The 18,528-nt window shown below is 42.7% G+C and overlaps 2 protein-coding genes across 3 annotated transcripts in view; one reads left to right on the top strand and one right to left on the bottom strand.

Moving 5' to 3' along the window:
- The window catches only part of LOC124118077, a 32,840-nt gene extending 19,421 nt beyond the window's left edge, over positions 1 to 13,419 (bottom strand). Inside the window, exons 1-11 of one of the 2 annotated variants that reach the window (XM_048390940.1) lie at positions 13,329 to 13,419; positions 10,204 to 11,970; positions 9,632 to 9,734; positions 8,460 to 8,559; positions 8,123 to 8,291; positions 6,469 to 6,504; positions 4,632 to 4,712; positions 3,192 to 3,308; positions 2,232 to 2,330; positions 1,876 to 2,031; positions 622 to 714 (exon numbers count right to left, since the gene is read on the bottom strand). In XM_048390940.1, coding sequence (XP_048246897.1) covers positions 622 to 714; positions 1,876 to 2,031; positions 2,232 to 2,330; positions 3,192 to 3,308; positions 4,632 to 4,712; positions 6,469 to 6,504; positions 8,123 to 8,291; positions 8,460 to 8,559; positions 9,632 to 9,734; positions 10,204 to 11,877 — 2,628 coding nt within the window. In that variant the 5' untranslated portion in view covers positions 11,878 to 11,970; positions 13,329 to 13,419. Of the gene's footprint in view, positions 1 to 621; positions 715 to 1,875; positions 2,032 to 2,231; positions 2,331 to 3,191; positions 3,309 to 4,631; positions 4,713 to 6,468; positions 6,505 to 8,122; positions 8,292 to 8,459; positions 8,560 to 9,631; positions 9,735 to 10,203; positions 11,971 to 13,016; positions 13,147 to 13,328 lie in introns of those variants that run through there. The other variant, XM_048390939.1, reaches the window with a different exon arrangement.
- A 206-nt stretch (positions 13,420 to 13,625) lies between these two features.
- LOC124118094 (trafficking protein particle complex subunit 1-like) lies at positions 13,626 to 18,213 on the top strand. The gene is made up of 4 exons (XM_046480152.2): positions 13,626 to 13,783; positions 14,860 to 14,930; positions 16,046 to 16,184; positions 17,798 to 18,213. Exons 1-4 carry the CDS (start codon positions 13,685 to 13,687, stop codon positions 17,924 to 17,926), a joined length of 438 nt encoding a protein of 145 aa, XP_046336108.1. The 5' UTR covers positions 13,626 to 13,684; the 3' UTR covers positions 17,927 to 18,213.
- Positions 18,214 to 18,528: the final 315 nt, after the last annotated feature.

Here is an 18,528-nt window from a genome sequence, read left to right on the forward strand (position 1 = left end):
GGTAGAATGAGATAGGAAAACAAAGTAGTGAGATGGACAGATGGACTATGGAATATTATGCTTTGAAACACAAGCTGTGAGTGGCCAACAAAGATATTGTCATAATTCGGATCGGAACAACATCCATTGGTTGCTTTCCTCATTGATGTAAATTGCAGATGTCTGAAATATTTTATGTATCCATGGATTGGTTGGTTGGTTTGTTGTTTAACGCCGCAATCAGCAATATTCCAGCTATATGACGGCAGTCTGTAAAAAAATCGACATCATCAGCATCGATCCACGCAATAGGGATACGATGACATCCATCAACCAAGTCAGCGAGCCTGACCACCTGATCCCGTCGCCTCTTACGACAAGCATAGTCGCCTTTTACGGCAGCATGGGTTGCTGAAAACCTGTTCTACACCGGATCTTCACGGGTCTGTATCCATGGAGATTTGATACCATGACCATTGGTCGTGCATTACACAACTGAAAATGCATGACAGGTCACATTTGTGCACAAATAATTCCTTGTTAAAAGGATACTTTTGTGGGAATATCCAGTAATATTGTGCGAATCCTGTTTCACTGATGTTATTGAGCAGAACCTGCTGGCGCCGCCACGGCACTACCCACCCCCTCCATCTGTATGACCTTGAGGTTGGCCTCCTTCACATCATCAATCTTCCCCAGCAGCTCTTGTTCCCGCTTGTACCACTCGTCCTGCTCCTGGACAACACAGAATGGGATCAGCTGAACAAAGTTATTGGAGTGAGTCACTGAATGTTGTTTAATGCCACAGTCATACTTACTACATGCCATATCACACAAGTCTGTATCTAATCCTTGGCTGTGAGATACTGACGATGAACAGAGACCCACCTGATGCAGCCTGTCCTGGAGCTGCTGTGAGATACTGACGATGAACAGAGACCCACCTGATGCAGCCTGTCCTGGAGCTGCTGTGAGATACTGACGATGAACAGAGACCCACCTGATGCAGCCTGTCCTGGAGCTGCTGTGAGATACTGAAGATGAACAGAGACCCACCTGATGCAGCCTGTCCTGGAGCTGCTGTGAGATACTGACGATGAACAGAGACCCACCTGATGCAGCCTGTCCTGGAGCTGCTGTGAGATACAGACGATGAACAGAGACCTACCTGATGCAGCCTGTCCTGGAGCTGCTGTGAGATACTGACGATGAACAGAGACCTACCTGATGCAACCTGTCCTGGAGCTGCTGTGAGACAACTGACGATGAACAGAGACCCACCTGATGCAGCCTGTCCTGGAGCTGCTGTGAGATACTGACGATGAACAGAGACCTACCTGATGCAACCTGTCCTGGAGCTGCTGTGAGATACTGACGATGAACAGAGACCTACCTGATGCAGCCTGTCCTGGAGCTGCTGTGAGATACTGACGATGAACAGAGACCTACCTGATGCAGCCTGTCCTGGAGCTTCTGATGGATACTGCAGTGAACAGAGACCCACCTGATGCAGCTTGTCCTGGAGCTGCTGTGAGAAACAGAAGATGAACAGAGACCCACCTGATGCAACCTGTCCTGGAGCTGCTGTGAGATACTGACGATGAACAGAGACCTACCTGATGCAGCCTGTCCTGGAGCTTCTGATGGATACTGACGATGAACAGAGACCCACCTGATGCAGCTTGTCCTGGAGCTGCTGTGAGAAACAGAAGATGAACAGAGACCTACCTGATGCAACCTTTCCTGGAGCTGCTGTGAGATACTGACGATGAATAGAGGCCTACCTGATGCAGCCTGTCCTGGAGCTGCTGTGAGATACTGACGATGAACAGAGACCTACCTGATGCAGCCTGTCCTGGAGCTGCTGTGAGATACTGACGATGAATAGAGACCTACCTGATGCAACCTGTCCTGGAGCTGCTGAGCCCGGTTCTCGGCCAGTTCCCGAGCCTCCTTCAGCTGTTCCCACTCCTGCATCACCAGACTGGCTCTCTCCCTCTCTCCCTCCAGCACCTCCTCTGCCCGTACCTTCTCTCTGCTCTTTGTCTCCAGCTAACAGATGAAAGAGAAAGACAATGGGTCCATGTCACAAAAGTCCTACATTGCAATCAAGATAGCATGCTGAAACAGATAACTACAAGACAGACCTAGGTATCGACAGGAGCATCAACATTTGCAGATCCACAAAGAACAAGTCAATTTGGTGTCTGAGACTAATAAACTTTAAATATATCACTTCTTATTCTTGTTACCTCTCGTTTAAGATTCTCTACTGCAATGGCTGAGTGTTGCTTTTCTCTCTTCAGTTCGGACACAGTTTCGGCCATCTCCCTCTCAAAGTTATTGATCATCTGGAACATAAACAATAAAACATGAAATGAATATCAGCTTAATTACTTGTGTTGTTCAAAAGATTAACTAGAACATTGATGGATTTTATGTTAAGAACAAAACACACTTACTATATAAGTACCCATCAACCATCAGTGAGTGTACAGAGGAGTTACTTCCCCTTCTCTTCCAGCTTGGCATGAATCATTTTGATTGTTAGACACTTTCCGAGACAATTAATTCCAGCTTACTTAATATAACTTAGTGAATGCTTTGTCATTGCTCCCTGTAACTGCAACCATTCTTGTTATATTTGAAAGTAAACGTACCATGTACATGTGGCTACTGTAATCATGCTATAGTAAATAACATTAGAGTGAGTGAGTATGGTTTTACGCCGCTTTTAGCACTATTCCAGCAATATCACGGCGAGGGACACCAGAAATGGGCTTCAAACATTGTACCCATGTCGGGGATCGAACCCGGGTCTTCGGCGTGACGAGCGAACGCTTTAACCACTGGGCTACCCGACCGCCACACTCTACATTAGAAAGTGAGTGAAGTTTTCCAGCACTTATTGAGCCATATGTGCCCACACCTTGAATCAGCTTCACCCATGTGGGGGCACAGCCCTTGGCCACAACAAACCAACCACCAGGACGGGACTTACAGAATTAGACATACAATTCAAGGTCTTGTCATTGTCCATTTTCAAAGCCATTTCAAGGCTAAAACTGATATTTTCAACACAGAAAAATTCCAGAAATGTTCAAGTCTGTGCGAACCATGACTTGAGTAGCCCATCTGAAAACTGTGAGCTGCACCCACTGTTGAGTGATGCTGGAGCATGTGGAGTGAACTGACACAAGGAATGGTCTTACCGCTTGCTGGTTATTCAGACTTTGTTCTATTTGTGTTTTTTCTTTCATCAGCAGCTTCATGTAGTCATCCTTCTCCCTTTCTCTTTTCTTCCATCCCTCCACCACCTTGGCCAGTTGCTGAAATTTCAGACTTGAAAGTAAGTAAATGTGTGGCAGCTGTATATTAAATGCTTTAATAAACATATCCCTCGGGCATGGGTGAGTGAGTTGGGTTTGAACAGTATCCCCGGCATATCATGGCATGTCAGATTAAGCCCAAAGTGATGCAGATCTCAGACGTTCACCACTTTGGTGAAATCCAGGACCATGGGTATGGTCGTGATAAACCCAGAAACATAATCAGGGTGAACCGTGTTTCAAACACACAACCAGAGGTTCCTGACGTGCCCAAGGGATGCAACTCTGCACAGCGAATTGCGGTACCTTAGACGGCTGGGCCAGCTGGGTCGGCGGAGCACATAAGGCATAAGTAACATTTGAATGTGCATAGTTTGAAAGTACATTACATGACAGAAAATTGAAGGAGTCTATAATAGTATATACTACTCTAACTAACAAGAGCAATATGAAAGAATTGGGTGATCCTTAACAATTCTTTAGTAATATACCAGCAATGTCATGAACAATCCTGATGCCTTCAAACAACCTTGTGTGAGTGAGGGAAACCAAAGGTTGATAACATGAGTAACACAGCCAGGTCAAACCAGAGTCATGTCATACGACAAGCATGGGATGCTGCATCTTCCCGAGGCAAGAGGTGTTAACTGACTTTATAAGTCCAGTTTCCACCCTTGCCGAACTAGGCTGGAATTACTGGGCTCGATCGTAGCGCCACCAGTGGCTATTACCAGTTATGTCTCTTCTACGCCTCTCCTATGGACCATTCAGATTTCACCTCTCGTATCACTTGCGTTTGCTTCACACAAAATGGTGGCGCCCGGTCAGGACGATCTGATCGATAATCAAGATCTTTATTGTTATAAAACTAGTCTTACATCCCAAAATGCATCAAATCACGTGATCACCTTGATTAAAAACATGAAAAGATTTTGAAAATATCTGCTGACGAGTTGGCAGTGCACATGCTTTGCAAATCCTGCAATCGACCGAAATCTGCACGACAGTTTACAAACCGGATTTCGATTTTGGTGCGAGATTTTGATTGGACTATGCATAGACTCGTTAGTCCAGCCAAAATGTAACTCCATAATACCAGCCTAGTTCAGGGTGGAAACTGGACTTTTATAGTCACTTAACTGTCTTGCCTCGGGAAGATGCGGATGCTGAAAACAGGATGGCCTAAAATGCCCATTGGGGAGTCTTGAAGAGATGGCAAGTTCATGATAAAAGCAATATATAGAACAGGATAGAGAAATTCAATTCAATCAGTAATTAAAATTATCAATGACATAAAATTATCCTGATGCATTCTTGCATTACCTTGTCCAACTGTTCTATCATGATGTCTTTCTTCTTGTCTGTTGACACGGCAACTGCCAACTGCTGCTGGGTCTCCAGTAACTGTCAATAAACAGAACACTGTCAGTGTCACCAATACTTGTCACATCGTACAGAACACTGTCAGTGTCACCAATACTTGACACATCGTACAGAACACTGTCAGTGTCACCAATACTTGACACATCGTACAGAACACTGTCAGTGTCACCAATACTTGTCACATCGTACAGAACACTGTCAGTGTCACCAATACTTGACACAATGTACAGAACACTGTCATTGTCACCAATACTTGACACATTGTACAGAACACTGTCAGTGTCACCAATACTTGACACATCGTACAGAACACTGTCAGTGTCACCAATACTTGACACATCGTACAGAACACTGTCAGTGTCACCAATACTTGACACATCGTACAGAACACTGTCAGTGTCACCAATACTTGACACATCGTACAGAACACTGTCAGTGTCACCAATACTTGACACATCGTACAGAACACTGTCAGTGTCACCAATACTTGACACATCGTACAGAACACTGTCAGTGTCACCAATACTTGACACATTGTACAGAACACTGTCAGTGTCACCAATACTTGACACATCGTACAGAACACTGTCAGTGTCACCAATACTTGTCACATCGTACAGAACACTGTCAGTGTCACCAATACTTGACACATCGTACAGAACACTGTCAGTGTCACCAATACTTGACACATTGTACAGAACACTGTCAGTGTCACCAATACTTGACACATTGTACAGAACACTGTCATTGTCACCAATACTTGACACATCGTACAGAACACTGTCAGTGTCACCAATACTTGACACATTGTACAGAACACTGTCAGTCTCGCCAATACTTGACACATTGTACAGAACACTGTCAGCGTCACCAATACTTGACACAATGTACAGAACACTGTCAGTGTCACCAATACTTGACACATCGTACAGAACACTGTCAGTCTCGCCAATACTTGACACATTGTACAGAACACTGTCAGCGTCACCAATACTTGACACAATGTACAGAACACTGTCAGTGTCACCAATACTTGACACATTGTACAGAACACTGTCAGTGTCACCAATACTTGACACATTGTACAGAACACTGTCAGTGTCACCAATACTTGACACATCGTACAGAACACTGTCAGTGTCACCAATACTTGACACATCGTACAGAACACTGTCAGTGTCACCAATACTTGTCACATCGTACAGAACACTGTCAGTGTCACCAATACTTGACACATCGTACAGAACACTGTCAGTGTCACCAATACTTGACACATCGTACAGAACACTGTCAGTGTCACCAATACTTGACACATTGTACAGAACACTGTCAGTGTCACCAATACTTGACACATTGTACAGAACACTGTCAGTGTCACCAATACTTGACACATTGTACAGAACACTGTCAGTGTCACCAATACTTGACACATTGTACAGAACACTGTCAGTGTCACCAATACTTGACACATCGTACAGAACACTGTCAGTGTCACCAATACTTGACACATTGTACAGAACACTGTCAGTGTCACCAATACTTGACACAATGTACAGATCATTGTCACCAATACTTGACACATTGTACAGAACACTGTCAGTGTCACCAATACTTGACACATTGTACATAACACTGTCAGTCTCGCCAATACTTGACACAATGTCTTTGGTTACCACAGTCTTTCTTGGTCTAAAAATAGCTTAGTTACCTCACTAACTTTGAAAGATAGCAATAATATACATAATTTTTAATACAATTTGTCACAAGTTTGAAATACCTTTGCATTCAGCTGTTGAATATGCTGTTCACAGTGCTGAAATGACATAAAATATTCACAAAATGTTTACAATTTTATCATTAAAATGATAATATTTTATGAGTTGGAGTCATTGATGCCGTTATGTACATGATTACTGACATACGGTTATATATGTAATTATTCTTACACAATTGTATGCTGCTTTCTTGGTGCATCTATAAGCACCAGCCTCTTCCATCAACATCCTACCCACCTTCCTCCGGTGTCTCTCCTTCTCCACCACCCACACATCCCACCCACCTTCCTCCGGTATCTCTCCTTCTCCACCACCCACACATCCCACCCACCTTCCTCCGGTGTCTCTCCTTCTCCATCACCTACACATCCCACCCACCTTCCTCCGGTGTCTCTCCATCTCCATCACACACACATCCCACCCACCTTCCTCCGGTGTCTCTCCTTCTCCATCACACACACATCCCACACACCTTCCTCCGGTACCTCTCCTTCTCCATCACCTACACATCCCACACACCTTCCTCCGGTACCTCTCCTTCTCCATCACACACACATCCCACACACCTTCCTCCGGTACCTCTCCTTCTCCATCACACACACATCCCACACACCTTCCTCCGGTACCTCTCCTTCTCCATCACACACACATCCCACACACCTTCCTCCGGTACCTCTCCTTCTCCATCACACACACATCCCACACACCTTCCTCCGGTACCTCTCCTTCTCCATCACACACACATCCCACACACCTTCCTCCGGTACCTCTCCTTCTCCATCACACACACATCCCACACACCTTCCTCCGGTACCTCTCCTTCTCCATCACACACACATCCCACACACCTTCCTCCGGTACCTCTCCTTCTCCATCACACACACATCCCACACACCTTCCTCCGGTACCTCTCCTTCTCCATCACACACACATCCCACACACCTTCCTCCGGTACCTCTCCTTCTCCATCACCTACACATCCCACACACCTTCCTCCGGTACCTCTCCTTCTCCATCACACACACATCCCACACACCTTCCTCCGGTACCTCTCCTTCTCCATCACACACACATCCCACACACCTTCCTCCGGTACCTCTCCTTCTCCATCACACACACATCCCACACACCTTCCTCCGGTACCTCTCCTTCTCCATCACCTACACATCCCACCCACCTTCCTCCGTTGTCTCTCCTTCTCCTTCTCCACCACCCACACATCCCACCCACCTTCCTCCGGTATCTCTCCTTCTCCATCACCTACACATCCCACCCACCTTCCTCCGGTACCTCTCCTTCTCCTTCTCCACCACCCACCCACCTTCCTCCGGTATCTCTCCTTCTCCATCACACACACATCCCACCCACCTTCCTCCGGTACCTCTCCTTCTCCATCACCTACACATCCCACCCACCTTCCTCCGTTGTCTCTCCTTCTCCTTCTCCATCACCCACACATCCCACCCACCTTCCTCCGGTATCTCTCCTTCTCCACCACCCACACATCCCACCCACCTTCCTCCGGTATCTCTCCTTCTCCATCACACACACATCCCACCCACCTTCCTCCGGTACCTCTCCTTCTCCATCACCCACACATCCCACCCACCTTCCTCCGGTACCGCTCCTTCTCCATCACCCACACATCCAACCAACCTTCCTCCGGTATCTCTCCTTCTCCATCACCTCCCGCAGGTACAGGTTCTCGTTGTGCACCGACCCCTCCTGACGCCCCACACTGGTGCTGGACAAGTCGGAGAAAATCTTTGAAGAAAAGTTGGGGAAGCTCTCAAACAGTTCTGACACCTCCTCTTGTACTCTTGGCCTGAAACAACATCCACATGATAATGTAACCAGCCATGACCTAGATACAAAACATTTACCACTAGCCTAAGTAACCACCCATACTTGTATCAAAACTGACAAATGCAGCCTATTACATGTACGTCATACTTCAACTTTCCTCCTGAGAACATAGATACTGTGTAGTTACCCCATGAGAGAGCTTGTGTCAAACTTGAGCTGTCTGTTGAGGGGTTGGTCCATCAGCAACTCACTGGCTGTGTCACTGTGGTCAAACTTGCCCGACTCGGCTGAAACATACAACCTTGATGCAGAACACGGGACAATCAAGTCATAGTGTGGCAAGTAGTGATTACGGATCATAACATCAACTCTGTTCTGTGTACATGTAACAGTGTTCCGTGTATATGTAACAGTGTTCTTTGTATATGTAACAGTGTTCTGTGTACATGTAACAGTGTTCTGAGTATATGTCACAGTGTTCTGTGTATATGTAACAGTGTTCTGTATATATGTGTAACAGTGTTCTGTGTACATGTTACAGTGTTCTGTGTAAATGTAACAGTGTTCTGTGTACATGTAACAGTGTTCTGTTTACACGTAACAGTGTTCTGTGTACACGTAACAGTGTTCTGTGAACATGTTACAGTGTTCTGTGTATATGTAACAGTGTTCTGTATATATGTGTAACAGTGTTCTGTGTACATGTAACAGTGTTCTGTGTATATGTAACAGTGTTCTGTATATATGTGTAACAGTGTTCTGTGTACATGTAACAGTGTTCTGTGTACATGTAACAGTGTTCTGTGTACATGTAACAGTGTTCTGTGTACATGTAACAGTGAGCACTAGTAATAGGTACGGGCCTGACTTTAATATCTATTTGCCAAATATTGCATAATTCTTTCATCTTTACTTTGTTATGAACCTGAACAAAAATAACCCACATTTTTCCAAACTATGATGACATCCGCCATTTTGTTGGACGTTGGCATGGATGGTAACAACACATGCATAATAGACAATAGTTGCGGGGTTTTTTATTACAGGATTCAGTTGTGGCAATACAGCCGTCAGCAAAACATGCATCACAATACAATCCTAAATAAAATAAATAACATCTACAATCTTGAGGCATTAGGAAGGACATTAACATTCCATATTGATGACGTAATAGGTAGTCTTGTTTATCCATACTTCCCATCTCGCAATATGATTGAATGAAGAAGTACCATTTGAACAGTAGAACTGTATATAATTTGGGCCCCAATACATATTGCAATATTGCTCTCTGTATTGCGATATATTGCCATATGCCTTATGTGCCAATACGCCAACCCTAGCAGTGAGTGTGGTAGGTACCTTTGATGACATCATTGGACAGCCTCAGCATGCTCTGGAGATGGCTGCGAACATCTTCCATGCCTTGAACATCCCGTGCCACATCTCCGTCCCTCTTTCTCTCCTGAAACAATCACTTATATCTGTAAGTGGAACCAGAGGAGTAAGTGGAACCACAGGAGTAAGTGGCACCACAGGAGTAAGTGGAAATACAGGAGTAAGTGGAAATACAGGAGTAAGTGGAAATAAGGAGTAAGTGAGCTCAGCTTCAAACAGCTTTAATCCTGGAGCTTCAGCTTGATGTTGGAGGAAAGCCCAGTCATGTAGTGTGTGTTTGCTGTTTAATACCACATTTAGCAATATTCCAGCTCCCGGGGTAATTGAGTCTGGACCAGACAATCAAGTGATAGATCTTATGGGCAATGATCCACACTACACACAATCACATAAATCCAAACATACTTAAACCTCAATCTGCTAATATTGTTGCAAAGTTGCTGCTAGTTCTTGGTACATTTTAAACTTTAAAGCAGGATTTTAATGAAAAGTCCAGATAACATGGTTGTACTAGTAGAAAGTAATGCAATACCTACCTGTTGTGGAGAGAAGTTGTATCCATGAGACACTGGTGACCTCATCTGACCAACTTGTGTGTTCACAGACTCGTGATCATACATTCGGGGACTGACATTTGAATTGTGATAGCTCTGTCGCATGTAAGAAGCAGGAAAACTCTGGGACTCAACCCCAGAATACACCCCACTCCTGTCTTGATCATGCCTCATCTTTGAGCCAGGACTACTTGAAGCATCGCTCTGATTACCTATGCTAGCTTGAATCTCACCACCAACCCCACCATAGCGACCCCCACTCACAACAGAACCAGACATGTGACCCTGATCAGGATGAGAAGTGACCTTTACACTTTGATCAAGCACTTTACTCATTTGACCTTGTTGACCTTGCCTCTGATTGGCCACCAAATGTCTTTGGTCAAGGTCAGCTGAACCTTGCACCATAGGCCGTGTTTGCCTAGCGGGCTGATTATTGATTGGTCGACGAACTAAATTCTGAGTTTGATTCTTGCCCCCAACTGGCTTTTGATCCATTCTATTAAGCCTGGGACAGGCTCCATTATTCTGGGTTTTGGCAGACTCAGTCTTGTTAACTTTACTAGCATATTTGACTCTCTGAATATTCAGTGCTATGTGGTTCACAGGTGCTTTAGCAGGCATAGTGTCCGCCGTACAGACATTCGGTGTCACCCATTCCGACAAAGAACCTTGCACTTGCAATGCAGAATCTTTTGACTTTTGCTGCAAGTTGTCTCCAAATTCTCCAAAATTGGTTTGATTAATCCTCTCTGGAAGACTATGAGACATGGTCTGAATGTGATCATCATTCCGACCTGAGTATGTGGTTAAAGGGGGTTCAGATTGAGGGGAAGAATGAGCTAACACATTGTTTGACGGCAAACTTGATCCCTCAAAAACATTATTACGAGGTTCTCTTAAAGTCGAAAGTGTTGCATGATGTGGAGACTGCAATGGACTGAACACACTTTGTGAAGATCTTTGCGTAAAATTAGAGTCTTTTTGATACTGGCCTTGACCTCCATAATGATAAATTTGTTCCTCTTTCTCATCAAGGCTGTCGTATAAATGGGGCGAAATGTCCTGAGACTCCACAGACAGTTTACGTAGGTGGGAGGTCCCGGGCGACACGGTTACCGATGACAAGTGAACTGATGATGCAGGGACCTGGTCCGGAGGCAGCGTGACAACAACCCGCTGGTCCAATGGGGAGGAGTCATGGCCTTCTATGATCCTCTGATTGCCGGACCCAAGAGAACCAAAGTTCATCAAATCCGAACCATTTGGTTCTACATTTCTTTCCACAGAATCATGTAGCCCTGGTTGATCATCGTAACCAATATCAGTTCCAGTTTCATCAGCATCTGTGAAATTAAGAGCCTTAGCTGGTGTAAACAGCTCCTCATTATCGTCTGGGACATATTCCAACATCCTCTTCCGCTCACTGCTAAGAACTGGACTTCCATCTCTTCGTATCACAGTTCGTAATGCTTCAGAGGAGGTAAAGTTTGTTCCCAGGTCAGGAATATTTTCCGAATATTCATAGTATGGACTCTGTCGTCTTTGACTTGCTTGGAAATCCTGGTCATAGGAGTCAATATCTGGTTGAGACATTGGTGAGTTACCTCCCCTTTCTTGAGCAATGGGGACAAAGTGGTCAGTTTCTTCTTCCATCGAGATGTTGATCCATAAAAGTCACTAAATCTTGTTCTTTACAAACCATGCACTACTGACCTACTAGTGTGACCATCATTGTTGTTCTACACCCTGCAAATGGAAATAAAATATTTTCATTGTGATATTATCCATATTATCTTTTTCATATGTAGGCATAATAGTAGTCTCATTGACAAAGTACTGAATCGTCATCCCCGGGTTTCATTCTCCCTGAGCATGCTAAGGTTATTGGTGATGACCATTTCTGGTGCCCAGATAACTCATTGAGATACTGAGTATTTACATGTAATCTTTCTCTTATTTTACTCCCTTAAGGCTATTATATTGGGTATTTAAAATCAGTAGACATTTTCTCAAAATTATTTTCCTTGAAATGCTGTTTTTGGTGACTTCTCGCAGGAGTAGTGCACTTTTTCAGATCCAATTAGCGCTTTAGGGGCTTGAACGTGCTTCCCTGGTTTGCAGGCTTGGCTAAATAGTGCATTAATTTGCAGAAGCTCTCCCACTGGACCAAGAGCACCATCACATGTAATTAGTGCTCGTTTAACGGGTCATTTGCACCTCTTTAACACGCATGTACAGTTAAGTAAACAATGAATTGTGCATGTTCTCACACACTCTCCATTCATCTTTTTGAGAAAGCCACGCCTGCCATTGTCCATCAAAATGAGCAAAAAAACTTGCTAAAACAGACTTTGTCTTTATGTCAGAATTTATGGTCAACCCTAGCCCTAACCAGGCCTACCCTAACGGCATGTCAGTTCCCTAAGATTGAAAAATGGTGTAGGATTGGAAAGGCGTGTCAGCTCCCGAAGATCGACAAAGGGGGTTGGATTGGAAAGGCATGTCAGCTCCCTAAGATTGTAAAGGCGTGGATTGACAAGGCTGGTCAGTTCCCTTAGATCGAAAAGGGTTGTTGGATCACCAAGCCATGTCAACTCTCTAAGACAAGTGTGAGTGCATTCAAGCATAAGCCACGGTAACTATAGTGCGGCCATTGAGCTGTTGGTAGAGGGTGAGGCTGCACCCGTTAAACTGCATTATTGCCAACTTCTATTTGGGATCTGACCATGTGCTGTCCAAAGTGTACCACATGTCCCATGTACAATGTAATAAAATAAATAAAATAAACCTACCTGAAATTATCTGCAACTATTCCCTAAAAGCCTTCAAGGCCAAGGGATACATATGGAATAATTGATCTCCCATTATTCATGTCTCTCAACTATGCGAACAAACACATACTTATCCCTCTAACACTCGAACTTTCTCAAATCAATATTTCTAAATGCAAAAACAAGCACAAACATGAACTCTAAAAATATCCGGAGCCTATTACATATCTAAGTAAATTCAGTTAATGACATTTACTTTGTATCTGGTTACAGCGTGCCACATGAGATTGTGTTGAAAGGTTCGTTTATGTTCAAATTAGGAAAAAGCAATACCTTGCAACAGTCGCAAAGAAAGTGTTTTGACACTTCGCTGTGTTTTCAAACTCGACGGCATGAAATTCGGACATGCGCAAGAATTGTAAACACGGAAGTAGTTTTACTTCCGTTTAAGATAAATACGCATAAAAAGTGCGTCAAATTAATATCAGATTCATACAACCTGTAATCAATAAATCTTAAACTCAGTTTATAGCCGTGAAATTACCGTGTTATTTATGGTTCATACATAACCTGTGTTTTGTTTTTTTCTGAGGCATATTAGGTACTTGTCCGTCCTGCGCATGCATATCCGCCGGGGAGTTGTTAGGCACTTCCTGTACCTCCCAATCGATTGATTCAGAGTCAGGAAAATGACAGTGTTTAATTTCTATATATTTGACCGAAATGGGACGTGTTTGTATTATGCAGAATGGAACAGAAAGAAGCAGTCGGGCATTAGCAAGGAGGAGGTTGTGACATTAGCTAAATAGTTATATTTTTACTTTGTAGAGATCTTATTCATGCCAATATTTGCTTCAAAATCTAAAATTTGACATTATATTTATAATCATTGGAACGTGGAAGGGGTTTCATTGGGACAACAACGTTCTCAGCGTGTCCAATTGTTTGAGGGTTTCGTCAGAAAAACATTTCTATTCTATAATAATTATTGTGTTAATGAGCTGTTTATCAAGCTTTTACTTGAGATAAGAAACGTTTTGGGCGATGCTGTAGGGGGGTGCAGACTAAAACGTCACCGATTTCCCTGGCGAAAACGGCTACTATGTGTCGGGCGAAAACGGCACCTCTATTTTTTAATAAGGATAAGGACGATTTGTGTAGTAATATATATGGTTTGGCTATGGTTTATTTACATGGTCACAGTTATCACAGCATGTTGTTGTTTTCTGACATTCTTCTCTCATGCAACACATCGAAAGGCCATTATGAATAATTGTGATCTGACAGCATCATGTTTGGCCTCTTAAATACAGTTTCAGTTTAAATTGAGTAAAGGTACTTAAAACTTGAAAGCGTAAAGTGTTTTCACATTAAGTTAACTGCGCCTCCCAATCAGTCGGCGAGTAAATTGGAGTAGGGGTCTAATTTCTTACTTGTTTTATTTCACAATTTCACAATTATTTGTGTTTGTAAGAGACGACGTGAGTTTCATTTCTATTATTTTTCTTCAAAGCATGTCATGTTTTCACAATTAGTGGTGTTGCGTATAAGCTAAGTTGGATTATAGTTGGAGTAGAGGCTAATTTCTAATGTAAACTTGTTTTAGCATCTCACAATCATTGGTGTTTGCAAGTTACCATATAAGTTTGATAGCACTTATTTGACCAAGGTAAAAAAAAAATAAGGTGCCGTTTTCGCCAGGCAATAGTAGCCGTTTTTCGCTTGAGTCAAGGTGCCGTTTTCGCCAATCGGTGCCGTTTTCGCACGGTGACATTTTGCTGAGGTGCCGTTTTCGCTATAACCCCTGTAGGGCGGATACAGGTTTGGGATTATCAACTCATCTCATGTGTTTCTTTCTTTGCAGGAATTCAAACTGATGTATGGCATGATTTTCTCAATAAAATCATTTGTCAACAGGATATCACCAACAGACATGTATCCTTTACATTGAGACATCACCATCAGTGATCTTAGTGATTCTGACAATTTTCTGATTGCTATATAGGTAGGCCTACAGGAAAATATTGAACTGGTCCAGATATTGTGGAAATATATGGTCACTTGAGCAAAATGTTAGAGGGCCATGTATGTAATTTTCCATATAGTTTACTCCTGTGAGAGAAACTGGGGAGTATATTTTGCCAAATATACATGATATATGAATATTACTAATAATATCCCTATTTACCCTCTGAAGGGCCATATGGGTTATCATATTTTGTGGCTTATATCTTAGGCCCTAAAAAGGAGTATATTTTGCCATGTATGTGATATATAGAGGATTCATCACGAGTGTTTTTAAATATGGGAAATATCAACCGAGTCTTAGTTAATCGATATTTGCCATATTAAAAAACACGAGTGATGAATTCTATTTATCATTTTCACATTTTTGCTGCCCAATTAAGGAATAATTGCATTAAACATTAACATCAGCAACTTGTCGAAATCTTACGTATAGATCGTGCGTAGTGATACATGTTTTCCATAGCCGTGTAAACCAAAATAAACAACCTCTTAACTCCTTTATGACATATTCCTTCGCTGAGAAAAAAAGTTCCTCGCATTATTTTAAACAAAATACTTGAACAGACTTTTGCAGAATAATTGAAATAATGTCTCCAACATCAAAGGTATCCATGTTGTTTGTAAACACCTAATCACATGCACCGGCAAAAAAAGTCCCACTTCCGGTTATCTAATTTGCATATCTAATTTGCATACTTATGTCATTGGGGTATGACATACATGTTTTTATGTCATAAGCTTATGTCATGGATAAATGCTTTAGTTAAATGATAAAATAATAATAATAATAATATTACTGTCTGAAGTTATCACAGGGTCATATCAGTCATAATTCGTGGATTAAATCTTAGGCCCCAAAACAGATCAACCTTGCCTTTTCGTAACGTTAAAAAATTGATCCCAGTATGAAGTGAATTTCATAATTTTGGATAAGATAGGCATGCCAAGCACTCTTACACAGACAAAATCTCCTTGAAAAGTGGAAATAACTGTATAGCCGATCATACCTTAACTGTTTCCAGGAAGGACGGTTTCATGAACTTCAAGACAACCAAATACAAGCTACATTTCTTTGAGACGCAAAGTGGTCTCAAGTTTATTATGAACACAGATCTCAATGTTGGCAGCGTCAAAGAGACATTGCAGTTGATCTACAGCTCAGTAAGTATAGGTAGAATAGAACTAGCATATGACCAAAGTGGTATACGTCGGAGACATGCATCACTTCAGGCTTTCCTCACACATTAACTGACACACTGATATAACCGGAATACTGTTAAAAGTGCAATCAGAACCAACTCATTCTACTAAGCCATAACATTACTTATGCTATATGACTTGAACTGGAAAATTTGTAATTCCAATTTGGGAAATTGTTTTTATGTTTCCTGCATATTTGGGTCTGAATGTCTGTTTCTGAGCAGGTCTAGATAAATCCCTGTTATGACAGGCTGATTGTGTCGTTGGGATCCATGGTGGAGATCCTTGATCAGCTTTCAGTGACTTTGTAAGGAAGCAATGGTTATAGGACATTTTGGAGGTGAGGTGAGATGAAGTGGGGTCTGACGTTCTAGAAATATTGCACTTTTATTGTGATGTGTGTGTGTGGCTGCTTGTACTAGCCCGGACTTATGCTGATTTTAGAGTGCATGTCCACTGAGATACCATGGCACAGTTTAACATGAATACCACACTTGTTTTATCCTTGACACAGGGCAGTGTCATAGAACTATAAACAAACATATACAGTGCCTAGCCAGTGTAAGAGGAACTAAATTTGAGTCACAAACATATTTGTAATCCCTTGAAAAAGTCTTCAATCCGCTCAAAATTGGTCTTGTGGTAGAGCGTCTGCCCAGAGTGCAGAATGTCGTGTGTGTGATTACCAACCGTGTCATACCAAAAGCATTAAAAGATGGCAATTGTTATCATGACATTATGGTTATGACCCTGTCTGGCGCTCAGCATTGATGGGCTAAGATAAGGACTAGTTGGCTCGGAGTCAGTATACCATGTATACTGTGTCTAAGTTGGGTAGCCATGTTAAACTGTTGCATGGTATTTCACTGGGCCAGCACTATAAAACAAGCATTAGACCGGACTAGTACAAGCAGCAAAACACACACATCCATGCGCATTGTTATATATGTGTAATAATCTTTATCACAACTTTAAACCCCATTTCACCTCACATCCCAATTGACCTGCTGTCTAATAGATTGTGACAGGCATCAGCTCTGGACAGGAAGGAGCTATGCAGTGGTAGGGCTAAGTCAGAGGCATTCAAATACTTGATTTTCACATGCTTTCTCTGATTTTCAAAGTTGTGGTCGGGTAGCCTACTGGTCAAAGCGTTCTCTGGTCATGCTGAAGACCCGGGTTCGATTCCCGACATGGGCACAATGTGTGAAGCCTATTTCTGGTGTCCCCCGCCGTGATATTGCTGGAACATTGCTAAAAGGGGCGTAAAACCATACTCACTCACTCACTCATAGGATATAATGGCTATAGGACATTTTGGTTGACAACCAGTCATTGTCCCAGAAAATGTTATCTGATATCAGATTTGAAACCCTGCAGTCGCTGGTCAACCAGTCTATTGACAGGTCACCATGACATATGTCATAGCTGTGCAGAATACTCCAGTAACAACATATTCACTGGCTCATTTTTCCAGTGTTAGAGACCAGCACAAGCAAGATACATTGGCTACAGTCTCAATAGTGCAGGTACATGTGAGGTTATAATTTTGAAATTTGACTTTGTTGTTTCAGATCTACGTGGAGTACGTTGTGAAGAACCCCCTGTGTTATCTGGACCAACCCATCACGAGTGAACTGTTTAAGGCTAAACTAGATGACTTTGTGCGAGGGTTGCCAATCTTTCCTACCAGTGTGTCCTAACTGTTATTGGGAGGTTCAAAGGCTGATTTTGTTGGATTCAAGCCTTTGGGCAATGGACAAAGGTTGTTGTATATTGTTGAAATCAAATATGAAAAGGGAAGAAGAGGATTGAACAAGATTTGACACTCTTTTTTTTATTAAGTTTGTTTTGCGGTAATGAGAATACAATTTTTTAAATGTTGATGTAAATTGTAATGTATATTCAGATGAATATGCATCTTCCCGAGGCAAGGGAGTTAACTTCCTTTAAAAGTCCAGTTTCCACCCTTGCCGAGCTAGGCTGGAATTTCTGTGCTCGGTGGTAGCGCCACCAGTGGCGATTATGATTTATGTTCCTTCTATGTCCCTCCTATTGATCAATCAGATTCCACTTCTCATACACTTGCATTTACTTCAAACAAAATGACAGCTCCCAGTCAGATTTGGAAAATGTCTGTTAAAGCCGAGATGGCGGCACACATGCTTTGAAAGTCCTGCAATCGACCAAAATTTGTACGGCAGTTTGATTAGACTATGCATAGACTCGTCAGTCCGGCAAGAATACAACTCCTTAATTTCAGCCTTGTTCCGCAAGGGTGGAAACTGGACTTTAATTGTCAGTT

The sequence above is a fragment of the Haliotis rufescens genome, unplaced genomic scaffold (assembly GCF_023055435.1).
Source record: "Haliotis rufescens isolate VD_foot unplaced genomic scaffold, xgHalRufe1.0.p SCAF_9, whole genome shotgun sequence".
In the NCBI taxonomy this organism is placed as follows: domain Eukaryota; kingdom Metazoa; phylum Mollusca; class Gastropoda; order Lepetellida; family Haliotidae; genus Haliotis; species Haliotis rufescens.